At 48.7% G+C, this 15,614-nt stretch overlaps 1 protein-coding gene and 1 non-coding gene across 10 annotated transcripts in view; both read left to right on the top strand.

Annotated features, from left to right (window-relative positions):
- The window catches only part of YAP1 (Yes1 associated transcriptional regulator), a 107,436-nt gene that overhangs the window by 49,305 nt on the left and 42,517 nt on the right, over window positions 1-15,614 (top strand). For all 9 annotated transcript variants that reach the window (XM_088017453.1, XM_088017450.1, XM_088017452.1 and 6 more), the window contains exon 3: window positions 688-803. In XM_088017453.1, coding sequence (XP_087873579.1) covers window positions 688-803 — 116 coding nt within the window. The remainder of the gene's footprint in view (window positions 1-687; window positions 804-15,614) is intronic.
- Window positions 11,914-12,020, top strand: LOC114211472 (U6 spliceosomal RNA). The gene has a single exon (XR_003609778.1). It is a non-coding gene; the product is annotated as a U6 spliceosomal RNA (small nuclear RNA).

The raw sequence follows: 15,614 nt of genomic DNA, 5'->3' as shown, positions 1-15,614 counted from the left end.
GATTCTGTGCGAGATGCCTGGTAGTCTTAGAGTTCACAGAGTCTTCAACACTTTTTATCCAGTTCTATAGATGAACAAATCACTATGCGTATGTGATAAGATACTTTGCTGTAAGGTAACAGTATTTAACATTTAAATGTTTTGTTCAGCAACTAACAAAGACCTTCGATGGTCACGAGATACTGAAAACTTACAGATGAAGGTTTTAATTCTGTTTTGGCTTTGGAGTATATATTTATAATAAGACTTTTTCAGCCTTTTGTGTTTTACCTGAGGGACTTTAGATCTAAAAACTATATGTTAATTGGCATTCTTAGCTCCCAGAGAAGATAGTGGGTGATTCCCTTGTGAATTTGGGGTTTTGATCATATGACTGCTGTCATGGATGATTAATTTATAAATCGCCTTTTATCCGCAAATTAGAAGCAGATAATAATAGTCCCTGGTGAAAATGGTTTCCCTTCCCTTAAAGTTGCAAGTGTGGTTTCTCAGATCTTGCTCGGATAGAATCTGGGAACTGAGAGTGGACCACGTGGTGCAGGGATGAGGGAGGTTGGCAGAGGAAGGATGGGTGCGCGACCAGTCCTGACTGCATGGGAGAGCCCATCGACTCTGCTCTGGGAGGTGGGGCTGGGGCTCCAGGGACCCGGTGTGTGTTGTCTCACGCAGTGGTTTGTTGTGTCTCAGTCACATCGATCAGACGACAACGTGGCAGGACCCCAGGAAGGCCATGCTCTCCCAGATGAGTGTCACGGCGCCCACCAGCCCCCCAGTGCAGCAGAGTCTGATGACCTCGGCCTCAGGTGAGTGAGACACTGTCGTCCCAGCATGCCAGCGAAGGCTTGTGCACGTACAGGAGTCTCTGCAGAAAATGGTAATTACTCTTGTACGGAAACTGGAGCATGGGTGACGGTTCATTTCTATCTGGTTTTCTGTGGGAGGCCTACCTTTTCACATAAATGTGCTTTACCCAAGCCTTGTTTAGTCATTAATTCATAAAGGGGCTGCCAACTGAAAGCCAGCATTTTTAAAGTCTCACTTTTGAAGTCATATGGCGGAGTCCTCATTTGGTTAATTTTGACATGCTTGTGTTTGACTCTACTGCTTTTCTTTTGTCTTGAAGTTGGAGGTTTCTTTCTTCCCTCTGTGCTTTGGATGGGAAGCCAAGCTATGGTGTTCTTAACTACCATTTATCTATTTATTTGAGAAAGAGTGAGCAAGAGAGAGAGCACGAGCAGGGGGAGAGGGAGGGACAGAAGGAGAAGCAGGCTTCCCGCCGAGCAGGGAGCCCGACGCGGGGCTCGATCCCAGGACCCTGGGATCATGACCTGAGCCGAAGGCAGACGCCTAACGACTGAGCCCCCCAGGCGCCCCTCATAACTGCCTTTTGAAGAGCATATTTATTCTGCCTTGAAAGTAACTGGAAGGTAGCAACGTATAAACCCCAAGCATCTTTATGAGGTTTAGTATTTGTTATTGAACACATTTCCACCATTTTCACAGACAACAGACCTGTGTATGAATCTTTTTTCTTATTTGGCAATGTTTTTAAACCTGCTGTTTTTCCTCATCTATGTAATGCGGATTACAATGCCCATTACTAGAGAGTGGGAAATATTAAAGGAAATAAAAGAGTAAGTAGAAAGCTTTTATTTACAGTTCTGGTACAGAACAGGAACTCAGTAAAGGTTTAGTGACTTCTCTAGTCTGTTAGATATCTTTGTTCTGTGGGCCCAAGGCCATAGTTAACCCCATCGTGCCTCTTTGTGCACAGTAGGGAGAGGTGCCCCTTCCTCTGGGAAGATGCAGCTCCAGCCGTGGCACCAGGGCTTGGAGCCTGGGGGCTGGATCTCTGAGCACTTGCCTGCACCCCACACTTCCCCCTTTGCTGAGTGCCCCGGTCCCGAGCACGGGTGGCAGCCACAGTGACGGGCAGCCCTGGGGCCTCGATGCTTCTCCTCAGGGTTCCCAGCCTCCTTGTCCGGTGCACCGACCAGCACAGTGTGGGCGGCCGCCGGGTGGATTTTCTCCAACAGCAGCCTTTGCAAAGGAGCCACCACCGTGTGGGCATCTGTACAATAGGTTCACAAAAGGGCTCCTTGCCTAGGAGAGCTCACAGGGCTCGTTCTGCCCCCTCCTGCCCCCGGAGATGGTGCCAGTGTGTGGGGTTCTGCTCCTCCGTGACTCTCTGCTCTTGCCTTTGGTGGGCTGAACACTTGAATTCTAGAGAGTTAAGTGCTGAAAACAAAAATGACACGAGATTCAGGACTAAGCTGGTCTTGTCATAAACTTTCTTTATATAAACTCTTGAAAAAAGATTAATTCCCTAAATCTTCCATTTTAGTTTATTTTAATAGGAATATATTTACTTATTTTCAGAATCTGTTTTATGTGTAATATTTAAATCAAAAGTTTCAAGGCAAAATACTATGCAAGTATTGACTAATATTTTTACTTGATATCTAGGTTTTTTTAATCATCAAATTTCCAAATAAAGGTGAAAGCTGCCTTGTATTTATAGTCCAAAGAAGATGATTCACATTATTCATTCTGTCACGCTCCACCTAAAACCATGCCTTGGAAACTAGTAATAAATAACTCATTAATTTAAGGTTTATTTTGGAAGATTTAGGCATTTTGCATCTAACAAGGTTGATTGTGATTCTTTTAGAACCTTGGTTTTTTTTTTCCTTATTAATTTTTCTAATGATAATGGCCTGAGGAAATAGGGAGAATTTGTATTCAAATTTGTGTTTATTTTTTTTTAAAGATTTTGTTTATTTATTTGACAGAAAGGGACACAGCGAGAGAGGGAACACAAGCAGGGGGAGTGGGAGAGGGAGAAGCAGGCTCCCCGCGGAGCAGGGAGCCCGATGCGGGGCTCCATCCCAGGACCATGACCTGAGCCGAAGACAGACGCTTAATGACTGAGCCACCTGGGCACCCCTCAAATTTGTGTTTAAAATAAAAAGTATATATCAAATTGTTTTTAGTGGGTTTCAGAATATTTGTGTTTATATTTCCAGCTCTTTTATAAAGTATAAAATGTTTTATACACTGCATGTAAATTAGGAGGCATGCTTACTTGTAGTTGTGTTTAGTAAACAGAGGTGACATTGGCAGGGACAGTTGGAGAGGAGGGTATGGACAGAAGTTTGGAGGTACAGCATTGGCCTGAAATGGGACAAGCCCCCGAGAGAGGCGTGGACGTGTAGCCATGGTAGTAAGAGTGAGCCCTGTCAGGCATGCTGCTGGGGTCTGCTTGGACTCCGCCCGTGAATCCTCAACAGTGGCCGTTGAAGTTCCTTGCTGGCTTTCTGTTGTTGTTGCTTTGGGTTTTTTAAAGATTTTTTATTTATTTTACGAGACAGTGAGAGAGAGAGCACGGGCAGGGGGAGTGGGAGAGGGAGACGCAGACTCCCCGCCAAGCAGGGAGCCCGATGCGGGACTCGATCCCAAGACCCTGGGATCATGACCTGAGCCCAAGGCAGACACTTCACCGACTGAGCCTCCCAGGCGCCCGAAGTTCCGTGCTGTTATTATCATTCTCACTTTCCATCTGAGAGAATTTAAGTAACTTCTCCAAAATCACATGGTTGGTCAGTGGTTGAAGCTGAGACTCAGTGCTTGTTAGGGGCTCCTGAGCCGGTCCTCTTACTCTGTGTGGGGTTAGGGTTAGGGCCAGTGACAGAGAAGAGCCTCCAAGCCTGCGGAGGGGCCAGGCCCTGTGAGTGCACGGGAGGCGCACTGGGGAGCTGCTGCTGCAGAAGGTGGGCGAGGGGGTGTTTGCTGAAGGAGGTTCTGTGGGTCACACAGTACACAGGGCACCTTCCAGGAGGGGGTGCTGAAAGAGGACACTCAAGGTCATTGTCTTCAGCGGGCTGGTTGGACAGTATGAGGGGTTAGGGAAGGAAGAGACAGATGTGGTAAAACCTAAGAAGTGTATTTTTAACCCGAAACCAAAAACTGATCCTAAAAAGGAAAGGGAGTCACCAGAGTTTCAGAAAGAGAAATGATTCAAAATGAGAAATATTAAGGATATAAGGGTATGTGGTCATATATCCTTAAGTGTGGATTATTGTGAGTCTGGTCCCCAGCACAGACAGGCACCAAGCCGAGGTTAGCACTTGTGAGGCCTGCAGGCCTCTGAAACACGCCCTCGAGTCTTGTCTTTCATTTCTTCCAGGTTAGTGCACGTTCAGGAACAAACAGGACTTTGACACGGTCCTGAAATGCTTTAGGATGAGTGTCGCGAGAACTGCAGTCTTGCTGTTCCTCACACTCACGTAAAATGACAGCCCAGATGTCCCTGTAGGAAGGTCTTGGGCCAAGGACTCCCCTTCCCTCTGGAAGCACGGCAGTCTGTGGGGGCCATGCTCGCTCCGGGGAGGGGTGCACAGCCCAGTTTCTCAAACAGCTGTCAAGAGGGCAGGACCTTCTCTCTCTCAGGGGTTCTCCGTGAGAAAAGCCACAAACCCAAAGCTCATCTGTGCTTGGATAATAATCTTTTAGAGCCTGGAGACAGGAGCAAGGAGAATTGTGAGGGTATTTCAATAAGTTTTGAGGGTGTTTACTGTAACAAAGCAGCAAATGGCTTCCAGCTAAGCCATGGTATTTACAGTTTTCACCCTGAAGGGAATGCCTTCTGAACCTGCTAATCTGAAACTTCAGATAAAAGGGAAAACCCGCATGCCTCTTCTGAAGCACTTCACTGGGTCAGTTAGCAACTTGATTTACATTTTTATCGTTAATTATTTAAACAAGAACTTTCTATTTTGCTTTTTTTTTTTTTTAAAGATTTTATTTATTCATGAGAGAGAGCGAGAAGCAGAGGGAGAAGCAGGCTCCCGTGGAGCAGGGAGCCCGATGCGGGACTCGATCCCAGGACCCTGGGACCATGACCTGAGCCGAAGGCAGACCTCTAACCAACTGAGCCACCCGGGCACCCCTGGTAGAGATTTCTTTTAAAAAACTATTTAACTTATTTGAGATGATTGCCCTTTAGAAATTCTGTTACGCGAGTTACACTTACAGCACATGAACAGCCCTTCGATGCCTGGTTGGGATCTGTATAAAATAGTCCTCCATACTGAGAGTTTGGCCAACATTAGTGACTGTTGTGTTAGACATTAGGAAATACGGACTTGGGGAGAGAAAAGTGTGATACTCCTCCTTTGACCAGCTTTACCTGTGTGAAGATACTAATTTTTTAGTAGTCATTCATTAACAGTGACCTGCAAGATAGCTGAATCTCAAAGCAAATAGTCAAGAAAGTACACTCTGATGATCCAGAGATAACTTGACACCAAAGGGCTGCTAACCGTTTAGAACCATTAAAAATCATAAGTCTTGATTTAAACTAAGCAATAACCCAATCTTCTGCTTTTTAAAAACATGTCTTTGGTAACAATCCAAAGTCACATGTCTTCTGCAGGTACATTTTAAAGGATTCGTTGTTTTTGTATTTTAAAGTGAGGCATTTATTTGGCTAATGTCCAAATCTAGCAGTGCAGCGCTTTCAGATTAACCTGTTAATGAAAACCTGTGTGGGAAATTCCTGGGGAAATCCGTCTTTTTGGGTGGAGCAGATGCTCTCTTTATCCTGGAAGAGGATGCTCAGCACCTTCTCTGTGGTGGGGAAGACGTTCAGAAGCACGCGGGGTGAGGGGTGCCGAGCTGCCCCCCTGCCCGCCCGCACCGTGCTGTGTCTGTGTGGGCACCACAAACCAGCGGGGGAGAGAGATGGTTCCCCAGGAAAATGCCAGGTTGAGAGTGGATGGTAAATGGGAAAAGGGGACAGGTAAAAGCAAAAAGTAAAAACCTTAAAAAGCAAAGAAAGGGTGAGGGCGGAGCTGACAACAGGTTTTGGAGCTGGTAATTCCTGCTTCCTGTGTTGTGGCTCACCGGCTTTGAATTCTGCTTTTCACCTCTGGAGTGAACGGAGAAGGGCTGGGGAATAAGGGTTCAGGTTGGCTGGACGAGGGTTTGGACCCCAGCTCTGTCACTCCCTGCCTGGGAGGCCTTGGACCAGCTTCAGGAGTCCGGTGCCACATTCCTTCCCTTGGGAAGTGGGCATAAGGACTATCGCTGAACTCCTGGAGCTGGAATGCCGCGGTCCCCCCGGGGGCCACGGCGGGTGATGGGGGCGCAGTTCCAGAGTAACCGCAGCGCGCGGTGCTCGGTGCCCACGGCAGATAGAATAAATGTCATCTGATCCCGTAGTTTACATTTTACTCCATTTATATTAACAAGCAGCCACTCTTCACTTAAGGTAATTTTTTATCACCAAATACGGGTCATTGGTCCTTACCCAAGACGTGTGTTAACTTCTGGCATTTAGAAATTCTTAAAAGATTCTCTGTTTGGTATATGTAGGTGGTAGAGTGTTAAATATAAATACGGTTTTCTTCTCCTACACGAGTTAAAATTTTTCCCAAAAGTTCTTGACTGTTTTTAGATGAAAATTTTGTTAATCTGAAGTCATAACAAATGGAACGAGATACACTAAAGTATATCAAACAGGAGTAAAACTGTGACAAAGCCCGAACTCGGAGCAGTGAGTGCAGTAGGAGAGACAGCGTACTTATTACTTATTCTCAAGCTCCTATCCCAAATGTCTTTTTTTAAACCAAAGTTGCTTCTTTTGGGAATGTACGTAAATTAAGAAAAGATGGCCACAGGCAAAGGGAAAATAGTCAAAAACAAAAGCGTAATAATCAAAAGTAATTCCCAGGAAACTTGGTTTGTTTTACATAGTTTGTGTGTTGACTGTTTTGATAATTAAGTTCCTGAAGAATGGCTAGTAATACGGACAGAACCATTGTGCTTCTCCCGAAACACCACGCAGCGGCCGGCTCAGGAGGCACGGTCGCGCGTGGACGGCGCGTGGCGGCTGTGAAGCCCGGAGTGCCGCTCGGGGAGGGCGTCCGGCGGCTGCGGGTCCGTGCTGCCCCCGCCCGCACCGCACGCGCCGCCCCCGCACCGCGCCCCCGCCCGCACCGCGCCACCGCCCCCGCACCGCCCCCGCCCGCACCGTGCCCCCGCCCGCACCGCACGCGCCGCCCCCCCGCCCCCGCCCGCACCGCGCCCCCGCCCCCGCCCCGCCCCCGCCCGCACCGCGCCCCCGCCCCCGCCCCGCCCCCGCCCGCACCGCGCCCCCGCCCCCGCCCCGCCCCCGCCCGCACCGCGCCACCGCCCCCGCCCGCACTGCGCCCCCGCCCGCACCGCGCCCGCCCGCACCGCGCCCCCGCACCCCGCCCCCGCACCGCGCCCGCCCGCACCGCGCCCCCGCCCCCGCACCGCCCCCGCCCGCACCGCGCGCGCGGCACTGTTTGGTCGCGGGGTTTCATCCCGAGGGCTCGGCTCCGGGCCGGGGCGGTGAGTGCCTTTCCCCTCCCGTCCGCTGGGGGGCGCGCTCGTTAACAGACTCCAGTCCTGACTCTTGACTTAAAAACCTGTTCCAAACAAGAGTAAAACTTAGAATCACCTAGGCAAGGCAGCAACGTTTGCCAAGTGGAACAGTAGGCGTTGGCTGATAAATTCTTTCCTAACGCTGAGTCTAAAACTCCCAGGGTAAGGACCCCCGCCCGCAAGTGCGCCGGCCTGGAACGTCTGAATTGAGGGCTGTGTGCACGCGCTCACGGGTTGGTCCTACAAGCCGGGGCACTCCGACAGTGTTCGTTGTTGGTCTCTACAAGCCGGGGCACTCGGACAGTGTTCGTTGTTGGTCTCTACAAGCCGGGGCACTCCGACAGTGTTCGCTGTTGGTCCTACAAGCCGGGGCACTCCGACAGTGTTCGCTGTTGGTCCTACAAGCCGGGGCACTCCGACAGTGTTCGCTGTTGGTCCTACAAGCCGGGGCCCTCGGACAGTGTTCGCTGTTGGTCCTACAAGCCAGGGCACTCGGACAGTGTTCGCTGTTGGTCTCTACAAGCCGGGGCACTCGGACAGTGTTCGCTGTTGGTCCTACAAGCCGGGGCACTCCGACAGTGTTCGCTGTTGGTCTCTACAAGCCGGGGCACTCCGACAGTGTTCGTTGTTGGTCTCTACAAGCCGGGGCACTCGGACAGTGTTCGCTGTTGGTCCTACAAGCCGGGGCACTCCGACAGTGTTCGCTGTTGGTCTCTACAAGCCGGGGCACTCCGACAGTGTTCGCTGTTGGTCTCTACAAGCCGGGGCACTCCGACAGTGTTCGCTGTTGGTCCTACAAGCCGGGGCACTCCGACAGTGTTCGCTGTTGGTCTCTACAAGCCGGGGCACTCCGACAGTGTTCGTTGTTGGTCTCTACAAGCCGGGGCACTCCGTCAGTGTTCACTGTTGGTCTCTACAAGCCGGGGCACTCCGACAGTGTTCGTTGTTGGTCCTACAAGCCGGGGCACTCCGACAGTGTTCGCTGTTGGTCCTACAAGCCGGGGCACTCCGACAGTGTTCGCTGTTGGTCCTACAAGCCGGGGCACTCCGACAGTGTTCGCTGTTGGTCTCTACAAGCCGGGGCACTCCGACAGTGTTCGCTGTTGGTCCTACAAGCCGGGGCACTCCGACAGTGTTCGCTGTTGGTCCTACAAGCCGGGGCACTCCGACAGTGTTCACTGTTGGTCCTACAAGCCGGGGCACTCCGACAGTGTTCGTTGTTGGTCTCTACAAGCCGGGGCACTCCGACAGTGTTCGTTGTTGGTCTCTACAAGCCGGGGCACTCGGACAGTGTTCACTGTTGGTCCTACAAGCCGGGGCACTCCGACAGTGTTCACTGTTGGTCTCTACAAGCCGGGGCACTCCGACAGTGTTCATTGTTGGTCCTACAAGCCGGGGCACTCCGACAGTGTTCACTTCTTCGTTCCCAGTAATCACGTTGAAGGTAGATATGGAGAGTTTCTCTGCCCTTCAGTAGCTTGAAACCGGTATTTCTCGTAGTTCTCCGTTTTCAGAGAAGCCCTTCCTTCCGGTCTTGGCCTTGAGCGAGAGGCCGTGTCCCGCAGACGGAGACGTGGGCAGACGCAAGGTTGTGCGGTTCCCGTGACCTGAGCTTCGCGCACAGACAACAGATGTGTTTAAAGATCTAGCAGTTTTTGAAGGAATTGTTTGGGAAAGGAAAGTTCATTTGAATTCTGGAAGTTACTAAGATTTTTGTGCAGATACTGAAGCTAATGTTCTGTTATTTTAACCAACAGACTAACTGAGGAGAGTCAGGGGATGGTATTAAAGAATATAAAGAAGAAAGTTGACATTGAGTGTCCTTGTTGCCGGCTCTCTCTGGGACATGAGTTATTACAAATAGAAGTGTCCATGCTCAGCTCTCTTTTCAGTGATTATTTGTAGAATTTTGGAAACTTTGCTTGGCTTTGGAGTAGAGAGGATGAGAAAAAGATTCAGTTATTTACATTTAAGAAAAAAAATAAATGTCTGTTTTATTTCTTCTCTGGATAGTGTTAGAATATTATTTTTGTCTTTCCCACTGATTTCTAAATACTTCTGGTTACTTTATTGCTACAGTGATTTTATGACTCATAAGACGAATATTTGTGTGAAAGATTAAAATGCTAATTCTTTAAAAATGATATCCATAGACTACCATATATAGGCAGCATCAGTGAAATAAAGCAAAATCCTGCAACAATAAACAGAGGAGGGCAGAGCTCATACTAGGTCATTTTTTCAAAGGTGGTTTCTTTAAGCATTCTAAAGCCTGAACTTACAGAAGATTGTCTTGTAAATTTACTTACTGAAAGTCTGAAGTGTTACGTTAAAACATAAAAGACTCCAGTTGCAATGAAGGAAGTTTGAAGGGTGGTGCACTAGAAAGTTCTCTGAGCTTCGACTTCGCCTTTTCCTCTAGGACATTTGTTCTTTCAGCTGTCACAAAGATGAAAATTAAATTTTTTAAAATTTTCTAAAGGTTTTATTTATTTGAGAGCTCACGTGCGTGCACGCGGGCAGAGGGAGAGGGACGCACAGACTCAGTGCCGACACTGGGCTCCATCCTAGGACCCGAGATCACAGCCCAAGCTGAAATCGAGAGTCAGGCGCTCAACTGACTGAGCCACTCAGGCGCCCCAAACATGAAGATGATTTTTAACAGAGTCTCAGTTTCACCTTGAGACAGTTGTCCCCTTTCTCCATTATTCCTTCCACAAATGCCACATGCCCTACATTGTACCAAGCGCCCTAATGGCCACGGCGGTGGCAGAGTTAGGTTAGGACGGGTGCCCCGTATAAGGACAAGAGAAGACTCAGGCATAGCACTGAGTGTTGCACGAATGGAGGCCGTGTGCAGCTGTTCGGGAGGTAGACAAGGCAGCTTAGAAGCCAGGCCTTTATTCCTTCCCTCACACGCTGAATACCCGCCCTGTGCCATGCACTCTTGTAGACGATGAGAATACAGACTATCAACCAACGTCTCGTGTTTCCGATAGTTAAAAATGGCAAGTGAAAAGTCTGTTACATGTCAGAGAGCGCTTGGCTGGGGTGCAGGGAGGTGGTGCTGTGTTAGCTTCTCCAGGCCAGGTGTCCTGTAATTGAGCAGGGATGTGAGTGAGCTGAGGGCCGTGCAGATACCTGGGGGAAAGGGAGGAATGTTCCATGCATCACACAACAGCCAGGTCAGAGTTGTGGAGGAATGTTTGGGGAACAGATTCGGGGAAAGGTAGCCCCGAAGCCATGTCATGTAGGAGCTTACTGGTCTTGAACAGAGGTGTTTTCTAACACGAGGGAGATGCGTTTGGTGCGGTTGTGATGCCCTAGTGGGGTAGAGCTGGGAGCAGTGGTACTAAGTGGCTGGATTCAGGACCCGAGCTTCGGTAGGGTAGTGTGAGCTTAGGTGTGCCCAAGGAAAGGGAAGGTGAGGGAGCTTGAGACCCCCAGCACCACATAACTTGTGCTGGGACGGTGGACATCCCCAGAAGGCCTTTGTGTGATCAGCCAAGAGGTCTGAGCTTCATCCTGAAGAATTTGGGAGGCCACCAAAATATGAGTCTTCTCTAGGGCCCTTCTCCCGTGGAAGGGCAGACCTGTGGGCTCACTGTTTTTGTTATCTGATCATTTCATCTCAGACCCAGGTTTATTTTCTGATCAACCTATCTCTTTGCATTGTGCATAAATTTTAGTAAGTTAAATACGTTAGTGGAACAAAATTGCAGGAACTATTCCAGGAAGAGTAGGGAACTGACTTTTTAAAAGTACCTATTATAAGCCTTGCTCTTTGTCAAGTGCTTTTTTTTTTTTTAATCTCTCTACAATTAATGGACAAGAGTGCTCCTGTCCACTTTGTGGATGAGGAAAGTGAGCATCGAGTAGGTTAGGGAACTTGCACAAGGTTAGAAAGATAATAGGTATAGGGTTCAAGAATTGACCGTAGGTCCTTCTTAGCATTCTAAACTTCGCTGTCTTTCTAGAGTGTTAATACAGAGCTAAAACCATACTTGCATTTGGAATGCATCAAGGGTGTTTTTTGTTTTTTTTTTTAACCAAAAAATCCACTGAATGGTAGTGTTGCGGTGTTGGTAAAGTTTGAGTTAGTGGTAGGTGTTCTGTAAAGGAGTTCGATAAAAACAAGACAGCCTTATTACTTTTCTGGATTACAGATGGGTGGTTCTCCAAGTGTGCTAGGTAGAGGAATCGCCTGGGGACTTGTTAAAATCTGGCTGTGACTCAGCAGATGGGGTGGGAGCTATGATTGTGCCTCTGACGGGTCCACGGGAGCTGCCGACCTGGCCGATTCCCCAACCACAGACAGGACACAAGTATGAGAGATTTGTGTTCTCACGCCTGTTTTAATGTTATCCCTGTTTCCTACTGGGATAAAATCTATGCAGACTGATACATGGAATTCATCATTTCATATGAGCACTTATTTAATATAAAGATTCTGTGAAATGTTACTAACTTGTAACAAATCCGTGATTTATAACAGCACAAATCGTGCTCGCTTCGGCAGCACATATACTAAAATTGGAACGATACAGAGAAGATTAGCATGGCCCCTGCACAAGGATGACACGCAAATTCGTGAAGCGTTCCATGTTTTTTATGAACAAACAATGAATCATGGAACACTACATCAAAAACTAATGATGTAATATATGGTGATTAACATAACAATAAAAAATTAAAAAAAAAAAGCACAAATCGACGATCTGGTAGATGTGATTTGATCAAGACTGATCTGTCGTTCTTTATAAGTAGGTTTTCACTCCTCTCAGCCCCACAAGCTGGTTGTGTGTGGTGGTAGCGCTAAGCTGGGTGGAGACCAGGACAAAAAGTCACGTGCTTCTTCCAGACTTGGGGCCTTGCGGGGAAGACGGGGGTGTAGGCAGAGATGAGAGCACAGTGCGGCGTGTGCGGGCAGGGGATGTGAGCATCGTGGCTGGGGGACCAGAGTGCACGTGGTGGTGCCAGGGCTTTGGGATCCCCAGGATGGCCACTTGTTTGGCAGAAGACTCTTCTAGCTACCCATGTGACCTAGGAGTACACCCTGACTTGAAGGAAAAATAGAAATGGACTGGTCACCACTCTTGCATTTGCTTTTGTGAAGCAGATTTTAATCAGTATGTTCATAATCTTTTTAGCTTGTTAGGCGTGAACACAGGAATGATACAGCCTTGACCTCGTGACCTGGGGCTGCGTGCTATAAGTCACTTTTCACCCTGAGAGTAAAAACGGAAACCAGAGGAGAAATTCTATTTCTTCTACCAAAACTTGATTTCATAAACTGCGTCTTCCTCAACTAACACGTTCATAAATACTTGCCCCACATTGAGATTATTGAAGCCACAAAAAACTTAGTGACAGTAACAGTTAATAGTGATTGTACATGACAACTGTTTCAAGTGTATCTGCCTGAACATTTTATTCGGGGCAGGATTTCAGTGAGGGTTGTTAAGGGCTTATGAGACCAAGCATGTAAATTTCAGATGCTTGTCTGTAGATACAGAACCGCTGAAGAGTCAGGGGTGGATACTCTTGTGCTCCCCTGTGTTTTGAAAGCCACATGTCTGGGATCATAGCCTCACCAACCCCGGTGGCAGTTTCTAGTCAGTGTTGCCATGTTTGTCCTGATCAACCTTGAAAATTGAGCATACCCATTTGTGAAAAAATCGACACCTCTTTTTCTATATTCTGGGGCAGAATTACAAATTCTTCCCATGCTCCTACCTGGCCTGTAGTTAAACTCCGTGTAAAAGAGCAAATTCAGGACAGTCTGCAGTACAGAATGAAAACAAGTGCAGTTTCAGTACATCAGTGGGAAAGTCTTCGTCGTGGAATAGAACTGAGGAAATCTTCCCAAAGCTACAGTGTAAGAATAGAGTAGAATTTCAGTGGATGAGAACAGTGGAGGCCAGGGGCTCCTGGGGGCTCAGTTGGTGAAGCGTCTGCCTTCAGCTCAGATCTTGATCCCAGGGTCCTGGGATCGAGCCCCCACATCCGGCTCCCTGCTCAGCGGGGAGTTTGCCTTTCCCTCTCCTTCTGCCGCTCCCCCTGCTTGTGGTCTCTTTCTGTCAAGTAAATGAAATCTTTAAAAATAAATAAATAAATAATAATAAAAATACATTTAGAAAGCAGTGGAGGCTAGGAGGAGACAGGCTGCAGGTGGGAGCGGTGGTTCGTATGTTGGGGTGAAAATGCGTGGCCCTGCGTGGGGCTGGACAGACAGCCTGAGGGAGGCCGGTAGCCGGGGGGACTGACGCGGAGCGGATCGCTACATGACCAGCGTGCTGGGTCCTCTTCGAGGGAGCAAGGACCTGATGCAGTGGGAGGGGCAGCCGTGCGCAGGCAAAGCCGTCCTGGGGAAGTGGCCTGCAGAGAGGAGAGGGGCGGGCTGGCTGCCGAGGGCTGGGACTGAGGGGGACCGAGGGGGACTGTCGTGCTCAGGACCCAGGAGGCAGCGCCCTGTACTGCCTGCCTGTCGAGGACTGTCCGCAACCCTGCAAGGATTTGAGGACTTTCCGTATGGGCTTCAGGGAGGCCTGAGTCGGAGAGCCTTTGCCTCAGGAGGCGAGGTAGGAAAACGTGGCTGTATTGAATGTCGTGGGTGATGAAGACCAGTTTGCAGGCCGCTGCTGAAATTGAGTCCGGGAAATGGGAAAGTCTGCATTACAGTTCTGTTTGAGGAGTAGATGCAATTGTTGTTTTAAAGTAAAATCCACTTGGAATATGGGGACGTATTTTGTGAGGTGTCTGTCTAGTTGGTGGAGGAGAGAGACCCAAGCTGACCTTGTGAGAAGCATTAAAGGTCTGGGAGGTCCCCCGTGTGGACACGACTGTGGGGATTCTTGAAAGATGAAGGTGAATGTTGGTTGTGTTGTGGTCGGTGAGTTCTGGAGAGCTGGAGTCCCCGGTGTGCTGCGAACTAGCTTGGGCTACTTTTCTGTGCCTGGGAGTGAGAGTACCCACGCTGTGGGTCTGTTAGATGACTTAGTAGGTGCTCTCAGGGAACTCAGAATACCTCACCTGTAGTAAGAACACGTGGTGGTGCCTCGTAGGTACAGGAGACCATGATTCCAAAACTCTCAGACTGGTCAGTATTAGATCCTCTCAGGTCCGGCTACCCCTCCTGCCTCGTCAGAAAAGGACTTCTTGCTAGTTCTGTGCTTGGCACCACGCATCGTGTGTGTTCACCAAACTTTCAGTGTCCTGGGTGATGGCGTTATTCCTGAATTGTGGGGCCGGTGAGACAGAGAAGTTGCTCGTCTTAACTCGTGGGGTAGTTTATCAAGATTTTCCTGTTTGATAAGACACCGCAGGTGAGCAGGACATTGATGTTGAGTCACCTTCCATGTTACGACACGGCGTATTTTATTTGTTTTTAAGTATTGTGGGAAGTTTGCTCTTCTGTGGTAGCAGCCAAGTTATTACTGCACGAGTAGCAGTAAATCCTACCGAAACATTTTATTTTCCCCAAGGGTGAATAACTTTCATTTATGAATTACTTTAATGGTAGCCTACCACTCTTCTTCCTCTTATCCTGATTCAAATTTCTCACCCTCAGGGCACCTGGCCGGCTCACTGGGTAGAGCGTGCAACTGCGGATCTTGGGGTCGTGAGTTCACTTCTACACCGTTGGTTGTAGAAGTTACTTTAAAGAAAATTCCTCACCCTCTTTACATGTCATTAAGATGCTGACCTCTGTCCACCTTCTTGATACAAGGCTTATTTTTTCTTTCCTTTTCTCCTTTTCTTTCCCAGAAGACTTGGGTGTGGTGGTGAGCCTTGAAAAACTCCCACATCTTTGCCTTATCTGAGTGCCTGTGTTCACTGTGTGTGAACATGACTTAGCACAAAGATGTTTACTATCCGTTGCCCCTGAGCCTAGAGAATTGTTACCGCCCTTGTGGATTGGTAATCCCCTTTACGTGTTACCCCTTTGGCCCTCCACTGGTTGTGAAATGATGAAGGCTTTTGGTTGAGTCTTGACCATGACCATGCCCCTCTGCCACCTGCACACTGTCTTCTTCACTGTGTCCCTGCCTGGGACCCTCATACCTGGATTATCACAGGCCTCTGCTTGCACCATGTTGGAGTCCCAGCCTGAAGGTCACTTCCTCTGTGCAGCCCTTCTTGGTCCACGCTTGTAAAAGACCGTTTCCAATTTTGTTTGTGCTCGTGTTGCTCTATTCTGCTCA

Source organism: Eumetopias jubatus, unplaced genomic scaffold (genome assembly GCF_037043125.1).
Source record: "Eumetopias jubatus isolate StellerSeaLion01/CBP00866 unplaced genomic scaffold, mEumJub1_p1.0 scaffold_13, whole genome shotgun sequence".
NCBI lineage: Eukaryota > Metazoa > Chordata > Mammalia > Carnivora > Otariidae > Eumetopias > Eumetopias jubatus.
Note: the sequence above shows the minus strand (reverse complement) of the source record. Positions and strands in the feature narration are given on the sequence as shown.